At 40.6% G+C, this 13,984-nt stretch overlaps 1 protein-coding gene across 10 annotated transcripts in view; it reads right to left on the bottom strand.

Annotated features, from left to right (window-relative positions):
* Window positions 1-13,984, bottom strand: part of RBM6 (RNA binding motif protein 6) — a 106,909-nt gene that overhangs the window by 44,002 nt on the left and 48,923 nt on the right. For 8 of the 10 annotated variants that reach the window (XM_003982247.5, XM_019821830.3, XM_006928787.4 and 5 more), the window contains one exon: window positions 12,711-12,784. The exons of the other annotated variants lie outside the window; for them this stretch is intronic. In XM_003982247.5, coding sequence (XP_003982296.1) covers window positions 12,711-12,784 — 74 coding nt within the window. Of the gene's footprint in view, window positions 1-12,710; window positions 12,785-13,984 lie in introns of those variants that run through there. 10 annotated transcript variants of the gene reach the window in all.

Raw genomic sequence — 13,984 nt, 5'->3', positions numbered from 1 at the left:
CCTCTCCCCACTCATGCTCATGCACACGCACTCCTGCTCAAAATAAGTAAGTAAATAAATAAATAAATAAACATTAAAAGAAAAGAAAAAAAGGAAAAGACAATCTGGATAGACCTATATCTATTAAAGAAATTGGTTAATTAATAATCTTCCAAAATTGAAAGCACCAAGCCCAGATGGGTTCACTGATGAAGCCAACCAAACATTTAAGAAAGAAATTACACTAACTTTCTACAATCTCTTCCAGAAGATAGAAGTAGAAAGAATACTTGCTAACTCATTCTATGTAGCAGGCAACACCCATTACCAAAATCAGACAAAGACACTACAAGAAAAGAACCACGGATCAATTATCTCCATGATAATGCAAAATCCTCAACAGAGTAACATCAAATCAAAACAAACTACGCATAAAAAGAATTATACTGGGGCACCTGGGTGGCTCAGTCAGTTAAGTGTCTCTCTCTCTTTTTTTTTTTTTAAGTTTATTTTTGAGAGAGAGAGAGAGAGAGAGAGAGAGAGAGAGAGAGAGAGAGGGAGGGAGGGAGAGAACGCACACAAGCAGGGAGCAGGCTCCAAGCTCCAAGCTGTCAGCACAGAGCCAGACACCGGGCTCAAACCCACAAACCTCGGGATCATGACCTGAGCCGAAGTCAGATGCTTAACTGACTGAGCCAGCTAGATGCCCCAAGCGACCAACTCTTGATTTGGGTTCAAGTCATGATCTCACAGTTTGTGAGATCCAGCCCTGCGTGGAGCTCTGAGCTGACAGTGCAGAGCCTGCGTGGGATTCTCTCTCTGCCCATCTCCCGCTACACACACACTCTCATTCACTGTCTCAAAATAAATCAATAAACATGAAAAAAAAAATTATGCACCGTAACCAATTGGGCTTTATTCCAGGTATGCAGGCCAGGTTCAACTTTCAAAAACCATTTATGTACTCCATGACATCAACAGGCTAAAGAAGAAAAAAAATCACATAGTCCTATCATTAGATGCAGAAAAAACACTGGACAAAATCCAACACATGTTTATGATAAAAACTCTCAGCAAAGTAGGAATAAATGGAACCTCTTCAACTTGATAAAGAACACTGAGAAAAAGAATAACAGCAGGACAGAGTTTATTGGAAATGTTAACTCTTTTCTTGTGTTCTCCACTTTTTCTACAGAGCGAATAACAACATACTCAAGAGTCGATGAGGTGGTGAAGAACTAACCTAGGTAACTCTGGAACACAGAATTTTGATTACATACTCACAGGCTGATAACAAAAAGAACTGTCCTGAAGTACTGTACTCTAGTTTTTCACAGGGGTATGAACAAACAATTCTGAAACTATTTTATGTATACTCTAGGACTGAGCAAATAAGTAAATACATTGCAGATAATGAGACCTAAGATTTTCACTGTTAGGGAAAGGAATTATAATTCAGATTGGGGTAAAGCTGGAGAACTGTGATACTGAACCGGAATTGGAATTATCGTTATGAAATCAGAGTTTTATAAGGGAGAAGGGATGGTTCTTTTTTTTTTTTTTTTTTTTAAATTTTTTTTTTTCAACGTTTATTTATTTTTGGGACAGAGAGAGACAGAGCATGAATGGGGGAGGGGCAGAGAGAGAGGGAGACACAGAATCGGAAACAGGCTCCAGGCTCTGAGCCATCAGCCCAGAGCCTGACGCGGGGCTCGAACTCACGGACCGTGAGATCGTGACCTGGCTGAAGTCGGACGCTTAACCGACTGCGCCACCCAGGCGCCCCGGGATGGTTCTTTCTCATAAAAGAATTCTAAGAAATACGTAAAGAATGACAGAAATAGAGAATTACCATTACACAAACCCCACAGTAGTAACTGTTACAAGAATCATCAGTGAATGCTATAATTAAGTGAAAAGGGTATACTGAGAAGCAGAACATTTATATAATCTCAAAGTATGCCCTATAAGACACTTACTAATTAGTTAATTATTAAGTTAATTATACCTAAAATAGCAACTTTATAGTAGAGAAACACCACCTTACCCAAATGGTCTAAGTTAACATCAGTAGTAATGGAAAGACCCCACATCACCTGTGGTTTTCTTTTTTAAGTTTATTTATTTTGAGAGAGAGAGAGAGCAAGTAGAGTAGGGGCAGAGAGAGGGAGAGAGAGAGAATCTCAAGCCAAGATTCTCAGCGCAGAGCCCAATGCAGGGCTTGAACTCACAAATGATGAGATCATGACCTGAGCCAAAGTCAGACACTTAACCGACTAAGCCACCCAGGTGCCCCAACACCTGTGGTATTCTTGCTAAAAATGTATTAACTTGAATTTCATAAGAAAATAGACAAATCCAAACTGAGAGATGTCCTACAATGTAACTCTTCAGAATTGTTAAGGTCATGAAAGACAAAGACTGAGAAAATGTCACAGAGAAAAAAAGGAAAGGATAACATGTAATCCTGGATTGCATACTAAACCAGAAAAAAGACAGCGGAACAACTGGCAAAATCCGACAAAATTCTGCAGATAATATTATACCTATGTTAACTTCCTGGTTGTGATGACTGTACTATGAAATGTAGGAGTAAAGAGTATCTGGTATTCCTTTTTTTTTTTCCTTTTTAAAATATATGTATTTATTCATTTACTTATTTGTTTATTGTCTGGAATTATTCCAAAATGGAAGTTCTAAAAAATTAAAAACTTTTTAAAACTGTTTATTTTTGAGAGAGAGAGAGAGAGAGAGAGAGAGAGCGTGCACGAGTGGGGAAGGGTCATAGAAAGGGGGACAGAGGATCTGAAGCAGGCTCTGTGTTGACAGCGGGCACCCAGATGCCCACCAAAATTAAAAACTTTGAAATAGCCTCATCCCACTAGAACCTAAGGAGACGTGCCCATTTTATTCATTATTAAATATATACCACCTAGCCTAGGACCTTGCGTATGGTGGGTGCTCAAAATTCACCACGTTAACAAAAGTCATCATGAGTTGCTTCTGATATTTCCAATGTGATTCCAGACAGATCAGTCAGTATTACCCAGCAAAGCAGGTGCCGTTTACAGCAAAGTGCTATCATATTAAGATAAAATATATGCATCTTTTATTTTGAGTTTAGTCTGTATAACTAGTTCAGTACACTGGCCCCAGTTATATGGCTCTGTGAAAGCTTCTTCTAATTAAAAAAAAAAAAACAAAAACAAAATTTTTTTAATGTTTATTTACTTTTGAGAGAGAGAGAGCATGAGCAGGGGAGGGGCAGAGAGAGAGGGAGACACAGAATCCGAATCAGGCTCCAGGCTCTGAGTTGTCAGCACAGAGCCCAACATGGGGCTTGAACTCATGAACTCTGAGATCATGACCTGAGCCGAAGTTGGATACTTAACCGACCGAGCCACCCAGGTGCCCCCAACAGGTCTTACTCTAAAGTTCCTCTCCCAAGGGCACAAGCTAGGCTTGGGAATGCAAGTCTGGAGGGAGAACAGGAGCAGTGTCTGCATTCTTGCTACATTTCTAACCCCGCCAATCACTCCCCACTCTGTTAGGATCAGGAGGAAGGCAAGGAGAAAGGATCAGGAGGAAGGCAAGGAGAAAGACTCATTAAGAGACAATCCATGGCAAGATGGATCGTTTTCTCTTTGGCTAACCACAATTCCTATCCCTTTAAATCGGGGTTACTCAACCTCAGCACTATTGTTGACAGTTGGAGGCAGATTAAGTCATATGGGAGCTGTCCTGTGCGTTTTAGGATATTTAGCAGCATTCCCGGCCTCTACCCTATAGATGTCAGTAGCAACAACAAAAATGTCTCCAGAATTGCCAACTGTCCAATGGTTGGGGAGGGGTGGAAAGGGAGTCAACACTGTTTCCCCCACCATTCCCCCACTGTTAAGAACCACTGTCTTGCAAAAACATTATCAAGCCAGTGCAGGTAACTTTGTGTCCCCTTTTCCCTGGCTGCTATTGCCTCTTGGTTTAATGCTGATTAGCATGTAGTCTCTCTTTGAGTATCAGGCATCCAAATGCCAGCTCTTACATGGGGGAAACACATTTGTTGGTTTACTGAAAAGCTCCACAAAAACCTCATGAGAGTACAAAGCATAAAGCAAGTCTTTGCATTGTTTTTGTAACATTTCAATGAGTCTGAAATCATTAAAAAAAATGAACCTCAAACAGTGATCTTATTGGAGATGTTCTAACACTAGGCTATGATGATAGAGGCACACTGGGTGAACTTACTAAAAATTATTGAATTGTACACTTAAAATGAGTGAATTCTATGGTATCTAAATTATCACAGTAATTCTTTTTCTAAAAAACAAAAACAAAAAAAGACCCCTGTAATTCCCCTCGTACTAGAGATCAAAGATGACAATCACAATATCAGTGCTGCTGGAAAGAAACCTCTAAGAAAGATATACAGGAAAGGAACCTATTCCAGCTGCGATCTGGTCCTCTGCCCCCAACCCTCACCCTCACTTTGAGCTCTGGTTAAAAATTCCAGGAAAATAGTAAAGATCCACATTGGTACCTACTAATCATCCGGTTACAGGAATACCACCTCTAAAAAGTAGCCCAAGGATTTTCTAAATGACATTTTTAAAAAATGCATATTTATCTTTGAGAGAGAGAGAGAGACAGACAGACAGACAGCAAGTGCGAGGGAGGAGCTGAGAGAGAGGGAGACACAGAATCCAAAGCAGGTTCCAGGCTCTGAGCTGTCTGCACAGAGCCCAACATGGGGCTCAGACCCACAAACCGTGAGATCGTGACCTGAGTCAAAGTCAAATGCTTAACCAAGTGACCCACCCAGGTGCCTCCTAAATGGCATTTTTATTTCAAATCTACTTCAAACAGTCCTTTCATGAATTTCTAACTGTATGCATACTAAAGCAGAAAGCCCACTCAACTCTACTGAACAACTACTGTGCACAAGCCATGTGGCCACTTCAAATGGGGTTTGTTATCAATTCCAACCGTCAGCTTTCAGATTTTCAGCCTAAGTGTTCTTCTGTGGTAAGCTGATACCATTAGCAAAGAAATTCTTTTACATTTTAAGAATGAAATTCTAAGTCTCTAGCTTTCACACAAAATTATATACACTCTTCTTTTTTGGTAAATGAATCTAATCTGTATTTTATTTTTAGAGCTGCACTCATTCCCATTGGACTGGGACCCTGAACTAATTCCCATGCTAAGTTTAAATACTTTTTTTTTTAATTGAGAGACAGTTCACATACCATAAAATTCACTCTTTTAAAAAAAATGTTTAATGTTTACTTATTTATTTTTGAGAGAGACAGAGAGTGAGTGGGGGAGGGGCAAAAAGAGAGGGAGACACTGAATCTGATGCAGAATCCAGGCTCTGAGCCTTCAGCAGAGTCCAATGTGGGGCTTGATCATGACCTGAGCCAAAGCTGGATGCTTAACCAACTAAGCCACCTGGGCACCCCAAATTCACTCTTTTATTGTGCTTTATACAATGCAATGGGTTTCGTATATCCACAAGGTTGGTCAACAATTACTACTAATTCTAGAACATTTCATCACCCTATTACCCATTAGCAGTCACTCACCATTCCTTTGTTTTTTTAAATGCTTATTTTTGAGAGAGAGAGAGAAAGCATGAGCAGGGGAGAGGCAGAGAGAGAAGGAGACAAAGGATCCAAAGTGGGCACCATGCTGACAGTGGAGAGGCTGATGTGGGGCTCAAACTCACAAACCGTGAGATCATGACCTGAGCTAAAGTCTGATACTTAACTAAGCCACCCAGGCATCCCAACTCACTATTCCCTCTTGAGAGCACTTCCCCCTAAGTGGCTGGTAAAACCAATCATCTACTTTCTGTGATAAGCTTCTTCCTCTATTGATTTTCCTTCGAAAATAGCATTTATGCAGATTAAACACAAATTTCACATAGTCATAGAATTTGGAAAAATACACATCATTAGTATACAATGTTAGCATTGCTAATCTCACATTGTGAGATTAAAAATTATTTATCTAGATAAGCTTATCCATGATTATCAGTCATACCATCAATGTTCTCAATAAGAAATACGTATTATATAGAATATATATTTATCTCATATGTAAATAAGTTAGAAGGTGGAATGACAGCATCCGAACACTTGGCCTAGGGAGAATGAGACACAAAGACTCTTTGTAACCTTCAGGTTCATCAAGATGGACAAGATGCCTACTAACATTGAATGTTACCTGTAGCCTAAGAGAATTCTGTAATGGGAGAACTAGCAGTAATGCTAGCTAGCCTCAGAAACAAGGCTCCCCACCCATGGGAGTGGTGGTGTGGCCATGGTCCTCTTCCCTCACATACCTGGACACCTGTGCAATCATCCCGCAGATGCTTTCAGTCTATGCATCCTAGTCTCAACCACCATCAGAACTGGTTGCCAAAGATCTAGGTGCCACCCAAAGCAGCAATACCACTTCTCAGGCATCCCTGAGTCCCAAGAGGTGGATAAGTAGCCAAGGAAAAGGAGGACAACCAAGCAGGGTCTAGTGTTATAGAATCACTCTCTTCAGTACCTCTTCTGGTAGTAAGCACGCACCACACACTGGCCACTATACCAAGCACTTCACACGCAATTAATCTCACAACTGCTCTGAGGTGGGTACTGTGATTATCCCTCCATCTTACAGATGAGACACTAAGATTATGAAGTTACAAATGAACTAGGAAGTGACAAAGCTGGAATTCTAAATCTCTCAGTGCTCCTAACCCTATACTCTCTGGAGGTATACAAAATCATAAACCAAAGTTATAATCAAGATCACAAACTGAACTGTGCTTTTGTATAACCCCTGAGCTAGTTATTTAGAATATAAATATTGTTTTTTTTTTCAATAACTGTAATCAAGTTCCAAAGGCCACAAGGCTGAAAATCAGCACTTTGCACAACCCCGTTTTTATAAAAAGTACAAACATTAACTAAAAATATCAGCTGAAAGAGATGACAAGATCAAAGAACAAAGTTGAAATCTATAGGTACATTCCCAATTTAGAACAAATTAAGAACTAAATTACCTCAAGAAATGAACAGAAATTACCACAGAAATGAGCCATGATATATATATTTATGACAAAAATTATTATAAACCTCATCACAGGAGACACACTGAAAGTTCCCCCTTAACACTGCCAAAAGATTCAGGAAAATTAAACTGAATCCACTTCAAAACACCCTTTACAATTATTGTAGAAAGTCTGAGATATGGCAAAGCCAGGGGCTGGTCATCAGAGCTTAGGGTTTTAAAGCCACAGGCTGGATTTCTAGGGTGGTCTAACTATACTCTATGTCCCTCATATGGTGCATCTCTGGCTCTTTCTCTTGAGAGAATTTAAGATTTGAAGGCTAATGCAGCAGAAGCTCCTCAAAAGACCTGGAGGCAGTCCCGATAATCGGTCCCAGTCAACAGGCTAAATGGGAAGTACTGTTGATGTAAAAATAATTCTCCTGCGCACTGCCACCAAATCCCTTTTTAGCTAGCTACTCCACAAAGCCCAGATGGACTGAGGCTACTGTAACTTAAGACTTTCTTGTTCCACTCAGATGTGAAGTTGCTGTGATAATAAATACACACTCAATATTCACTGTGTGCCAGGCCCAGTTCTAATCATGCATTAACTCATTTAATTCCTAGAAGTGTGAGAGGACACGGAGACACAGGGACATTAAGCTACTTGTCCAAATCAAATCACACAGAAGGTGACGGAGCTGGGATGCAACCCTAGGCAGTCAGTCGGGCCTTCATGTATGTGACTACTAGGATATACTGTCTCATGCCAGCCAAGACTCAATTACTAGATAGGTAATTCTTCTAAATACCCTGACAGCAAGAATCTTCAGTAACTAATGATTTACACTCATTTTAGAGTGCATTTTCTTTTCTGTTTCCCACCAATAACCTCTGCTGAGGGCAATCAGGAGAAGGCAATGAAATTGATATTTCTAGGAAGATGGCATGATTCAACCACAAGTTATAAAGCTGAGCTCTGGCTGGGGTGCCACATTCTCTTCAGTGAAGTAGATTTGGGGAGTGGGTTTAGACAACACCACAATCTTGCAGGAATTTATAAGATTATACTTTTTTGTTATTTGGAATGCACACAACTTCAATACCGGAGTATTTCATACAATATTGCTATCGACTTGAATAAAATTCCAACAAATGGTGTTTTCACCCATTTTTCCCCATCGGCCCCACAGTCTTCCTATCCCCCTAAACAAGCTTTCCCCATTGATCTCATTTTAATCATAAAGACAGATACCATTTAAGATTTGGCTTCCTTCACATTACCTTCAGGAACACCTTGGACATCCTGGTATCTTCTAAAACCCAAATTCTCTTAACTTTGTTGACACAAAAAACAGTATCTCATAAACCTTCACGTATTCTATAGCCTCCATCCACCCCCCCCACCCATGCCAGTCTGAAGGAATTTTCATGTTAGGTGATAATGGCATCTTTTCTGTGCATTTTATAAAGTCAGGCTAATTCTGTCATACAGCCATGTCATCTTCAGCTAAAGAAGGCCAATGATGCTACAAAAGTTGAGTAAAAATTCCAGAGAAATGAATTCTTCCAAAGCTATCTTTTATAAGGGCATTTTAGTAAACATTTGGCTGAATGGGAACAGGCAACAAACACCACACCTACTAACTGAAGAAAATGAAATGCTAATTCCTTTAGACCAACTGACAACAGTTTGAAAGAGCTAGTATACTCACAACTGGGTTAACTGATGAAAAGGTTCGATATGCTAACACATGCTCTTACACCTTTCCTTAAGTCCCAGTGAAATGGCACACACAGCAAGAGGAGGTAATATTCACCCTCAACCTGCAGGGACTTGGACAACAGAGAAAGCCCAGGGTAAGTGACACTGCTAGAAATAACTTTCCCAGTAGGGGTGGAATAAAAAACCCTGCCTCACAGTGTTTCGGGCTTTCTACATCTCCTAGACAGAGAGAGGTGAAGGTATGAGCTGACAGACCTCTGCTGGAAATTACTTCCCCAGACAGCTGCTGGCTAAATGATGCCCTGAGGAGTCCTCTTGACCACAATGCTCAGTACTGCTGCAGAGTGTCCTACTGTCTGATGCCTCCACGAAGGCGCTGGGAAAGGGCTAGTGGGGCCTTGGTTATCATCCTGCTTCTCTAAGGCACACTTACTCCACAATATTTGACAAAGCAAGCTGGCAGAAGCCTCCTTTACTCCCTTACCCTAGACTTGCAAGTATCAGTCACTGATAAATAAAAGACATTTCACATCAAGAATCAGGATAAAAAGAATTATAAAACAATAAGAAAAACCAAAAAATACCAACCCAAAACATTTGACAGAAACCTCTTCGGAAGCATATACACAGATTCTACTTAGAGGTGCCCAGCAGATGGTGACTCAGAATCTGTACCAATTTTATCTAAAGTAAAACCTGGAGGGTAGGAGAATGAATGAATAGACAGAGACATTCATCTTCCATAAACACTTGGTTTATCCACTCTGAGGACTTCTCTCACATACTTATGTCTCTCATAAGATTTTGTACTGTGTTACTGGGAGTTTGAACCACATCCATTTTCTTAAAGAATATCCAGATATTTAAGAAATAAATTTATTTTCCTAGAATTATGATTGAAAATTACTTGACACGAAGAAGGGAGAGGGAGTAGGAGGAGGAGATGATCATCTAATTTCAAATGCTTATTAGGTACCAGATTCTATGCTAAGTGTTCTGTATACATTATTCACCAAATGTAATGTCACTCCTCAAGAAGCTTCCCTGACTACCCCTTCTAAAATTGCCCCCATCATGCATTCTTTAATACCCTGCTCTGTTATCTTTACAGCACTCAGGACTATCATATTATTTTAAATTTGTCTAGTTGCTTATGCTCTGTCTTCAAACACTAAGACAGAGGTTATATAATCTATCTTGTTTACTGCAGCATCTCCAGCGTTGAGAAAAGTGCCTGGCACACAGCAGGCATTCATGAATGTATGATCTCACTGAGTCCACACCAGAGCCCCATGAGGTACTGGTTACAGAGGGAACTGAGGCTGAGGGAGGTAAAGAAACTTGCCAGAGACAACCCACCTAAGAAGTAACATCTGAATGCAGAACCTATACTCCTCTTTGCTGTGCTATACTATATAGGTACAAAAAAATCCCCTGGAGATCCGACTCTTAAAAATCTTTCTATCAGGGGCGCCTGGGTAGCTCAGTTCGTTAAGCATCCAACTTCAGCTCAGGTCACGATCTCGTGGTTCATGGGTTTGAGCCCCATGTCGGGCTCTGTGCTGACAGCTCAGGGCCTGGAGCCTGCTTCGGATCCTGTGTCTCCCTCTCTCTCTGCCCCTCCCCCACTCATGCTGTCTGCCTCTCTCTCAAAAGTAAACAAACATTAAAAAATTAAAAAAAAAATATTTCCACCAAAATGACCTGCATATACCCTGAGTTGTGCTAAAGATCATTAGGAGGATGCTGAGTGGATCGTGAAACCTATGCAGTTCAGCGAGAGGATTCTGTTGTGTGGCGGTGCTAAGCAGGATGCCCTCTGTCCCATGACTAGGGGAAGAATAAAAAGCTAGGAAAGGAAGTTGACTGAATAAGGATATGGTGCTACTTTATTAAGGAGTAACTCCAGTGAATATTAAAAACGAGATCACACAAAAAATTGGTATTTGAGAGAATACCCTATGGGATCTATGAATACCAAAATGCCTGTCACCTTTCTTAGTCTGTTACAAGTTCCTGGAAGATAGAGGCTGTCTCTTATTTGTACTGCGGCAGAGAGTACCTCATGATACCATATGCATAAAGATGGCTGTCAAAACATCCTATTTCACCCCAAAAGAATTTTGGCACTCCTCTTCCTTTGTTCTGGTATCTCATTCACTAGGCAAGGGTTGGTCATCAGGGATCTAATCTAGGAGCCCTAAGCATGTTCACAGAATGTGTGGGGAGGCTGGGAGTAGAGATGTCTAAAGGCCGCTCTCCCTCCATACTGCTTGTGTAAATGCACATTTTGCCAGATATGGCTCCAAAAGAAACCCTGCCTCAGGATAAACCCTGTTTTTAAAGAAGGCTGTCTTAATTCTATTTGACATTTCTCTTCAAGGGGCTAGAAATTTCAGACAGGATTTTTTGTTGGGATAGAGGGAAAAGGCAATTAAGACACAATATTGTTATTTTTTAAGATCAAAGATTAAATAACTCTGATAAAAAGTAACACTCTTCTAGGAAACACATACAGTTGGGAGAATGGTACAAAAGAATAGCATCTGCCACGGCTCCCCCGTTTATGTTTCCACCACTCAGTATTATTTAACACAGTGGCAAAGGACTTAATGATTAGTCACTGAGAACAAGATGTTCATAAACTAAATGAGTGTTCTCAAATTAGGACAGACAATTAGAATGGACTTGACCATAAGCAGAAAGATTGGGATCTTCATTCTCTCAAAATATCATTAGGTAGCACAGTTTCTAACATATAATTAGCATCTATTAAATGACTGGCTTATTGATGGGCAATGAACAAATCAGTCAACAAGAACTCTGTCAAGGGGATACGGTCCTAATCCGGTCATTTTCTGAGGATCTAACAGTATTTATACTACTAACAATAGGTATGGATACATGAAGTTTCCCCTAATTAGTGCTTGTTCCCAAAGGGTTACAGCATGTCATCTCCATACCCATAAGGGGAGAACATGGCCAAAGAAGGGAAAACGTTAAGTGTCATGAGCCATGATGAATGGAACAAAGCTGATGAAAGGCCATCAAGCTATAAGAGAAGAAGAGTTCTCATGCACTACTACTCTTCTCTGGCAGAGCCTTAAGATCTTGGGCATACAGCCGTGATTCACACTGTTAAGTACAGGCAGTGGGTACATAAAAATAAAACAGTATCATTAAGCTTCTTTCTCCCAGACAGAGGAACTAAGACACCACAAAGAAAATAACTTTCTCCAAGGGAACACCATGACAAGAAGGACTCTATCCATTTCATAATTCCTTCCAAAACTATTAAAGATCCAGATTACAGCTCTAGGTGGCAAGCTGCCTACATCTAGATATTTCAAACATAAGGTAAGTCCAGATTCAGATTCACCAGCTCAGTCTATATGCAGCCAAGAACTTGAGTATGAAACTCCAATTTGTAAAGAACCATGATGAATGCAATACACAGGAATAATCTACTCCTCTCTCCTCCCCGATGGCCCTCTTGAGAAAGCAGCACATGCAGGCAGGACCTGAGTGTCCCAGGAGTTGCCATCAGTGGTCTTCACCCTAGGTCTGGGTGTAAGTACTGACCTAGAATTCCTGTGCCAGGCAAATCCTTGAGATGACACACAGTCAAGGATTATTCTTTGCATTAGGTTCTCCATATCAGTCACACTCCAAAGGGAGGCACTCCAGACCTGTCATTTTTGCCCATCTACTGTCTTTGGCATCTAGTCCAACTGCAACTAGGCTCCAGTTTTTAAAATATACTTGTGCCCATTAACTCTTCTAAAGAAACCTTCCCAGACTCTTCTAGAGTTTCTCCTTACAACCATTTTCTAGTTGGAATGTGGTATGCTCCAAATACAGATTTCTGGTACCTTTCCAAAGTTCAATCATGTGAAACCCTCCCTCCCCATATAGAAAAAATATATCCTTCCAGCATCATTTGACCGAAGTATAAAGCAACCTGGTTGGCCTCCATGCATCCGATGGCATCTTCCAAGAGTGAAAACTCCACGCAGACATAGCCATAGTCGTAACCTGGGGACAGCATTTAAATACAGACGGGAGTGGTGTTAGTGCCTTGCAAACACAAAAGACACACTTAAATCCCCTGTTTCTGAACCCCTTAATACAAGCCCTCCCAACTAGCCCCTCCCACCCCTATACTAGGCAAAGCTGCTATTCCAAACAGAAAAAAGTACTGAAAGAAAATCTGGATGTTTCTGGACTTTGAGAGTCATTCCACAGTGGCTTTTTCTATTAACCAAGAAGATCCTTTGTGCTCTTTAGCACTGATGGTCTGGTGAAGGTGCCCCAGAATTAGGTAATCCCACAGTTAAGTTCAAGTGGGCACCCAAAACATATTAATCACAGGGTGAATCTTCTGGAAAAACAAAGTCAAGAAGAACAGGGAAGTATCTGGAAAAAAAAAAAAATGTATCCCAAGAGAGGAAGGAGAAGCAATTATCCCAAAGCTATGCTAATAGTCACCACTTTTCAAGCAGAAACCACCTTCAAAGACAGAAGTGCTGACAGACTGAGGCAACTATTCTGTTTGGATACCACAGGAGGCTTCTGGTTGGCAGGGGACAGACCATTTCAGGTCTCCTCTTTTTTTCTTTGTTTCAACTCAAGTCATAAACCAGCTTAAATCTTTATGAAAGGAAGAAGGTGTAAAAGCATAAATAAATTCAAATAGCTGGGTCCAAAATTGTGCTTGTGCACAAAGATTGGCGGTGGGGTAGGCTGAGGGAGAGACAGCAGTTGTTAGCAATCAGTACATGTTCAAGAACTGTATGAACCATTAGAGTTACAGAATACCCTTCACCTTTCTCCTAAGTAAGTGTCATTTGCAACTCTCATGACCCATGAGACTGGGAGCTCATGGGATTTACAGGCTGCCAAGCTCTAATACTAACCCATCCTATAATTTCCCAGATACTGGCACCACATGACTACAAAACACACTTGGCAATGCAATGCTCCACAAGGGCTTCCATGCTTCCTCCACTGCCTCTCAGGATAAAGGCACTCATGTTTAGAAGCAACGCTGTGCAAATGAACAGCAAGAAAAAGATGTGACTTGTTCAGATGAGAAAAAAACTCAGGGAAAGAGAAAGAGAAACAACACAAACCCAGGCCAATTTTGAGCAGTAAGTATATATAATAGGAAACTAAGTATCATTACATTAAGGTATCAAAGACCAAAAAGTAAAAAAATCAAAATCAAAACAGACA

This window comes from Felis catus, chromosome A2 (assembly GCF_018350175.1).
Source record: "Felis catus isolate Fca126 chromosome A2, F.catus_Fca126_mat1.0, whole genome shotgun sequence".
In the NCBI taxonomy this organism is placed as follows: domain Eukaryota; kingdom Metazoa; phylum Chordata; class Mammalia; order Carnivora; family Felidae; genus Felis; species Felis catus.
The sequence above is the reverse complement of the archived record's forward strand: the minus strand, read 5'-3'. Positions and strand labels throughout refer to the sequence as shown.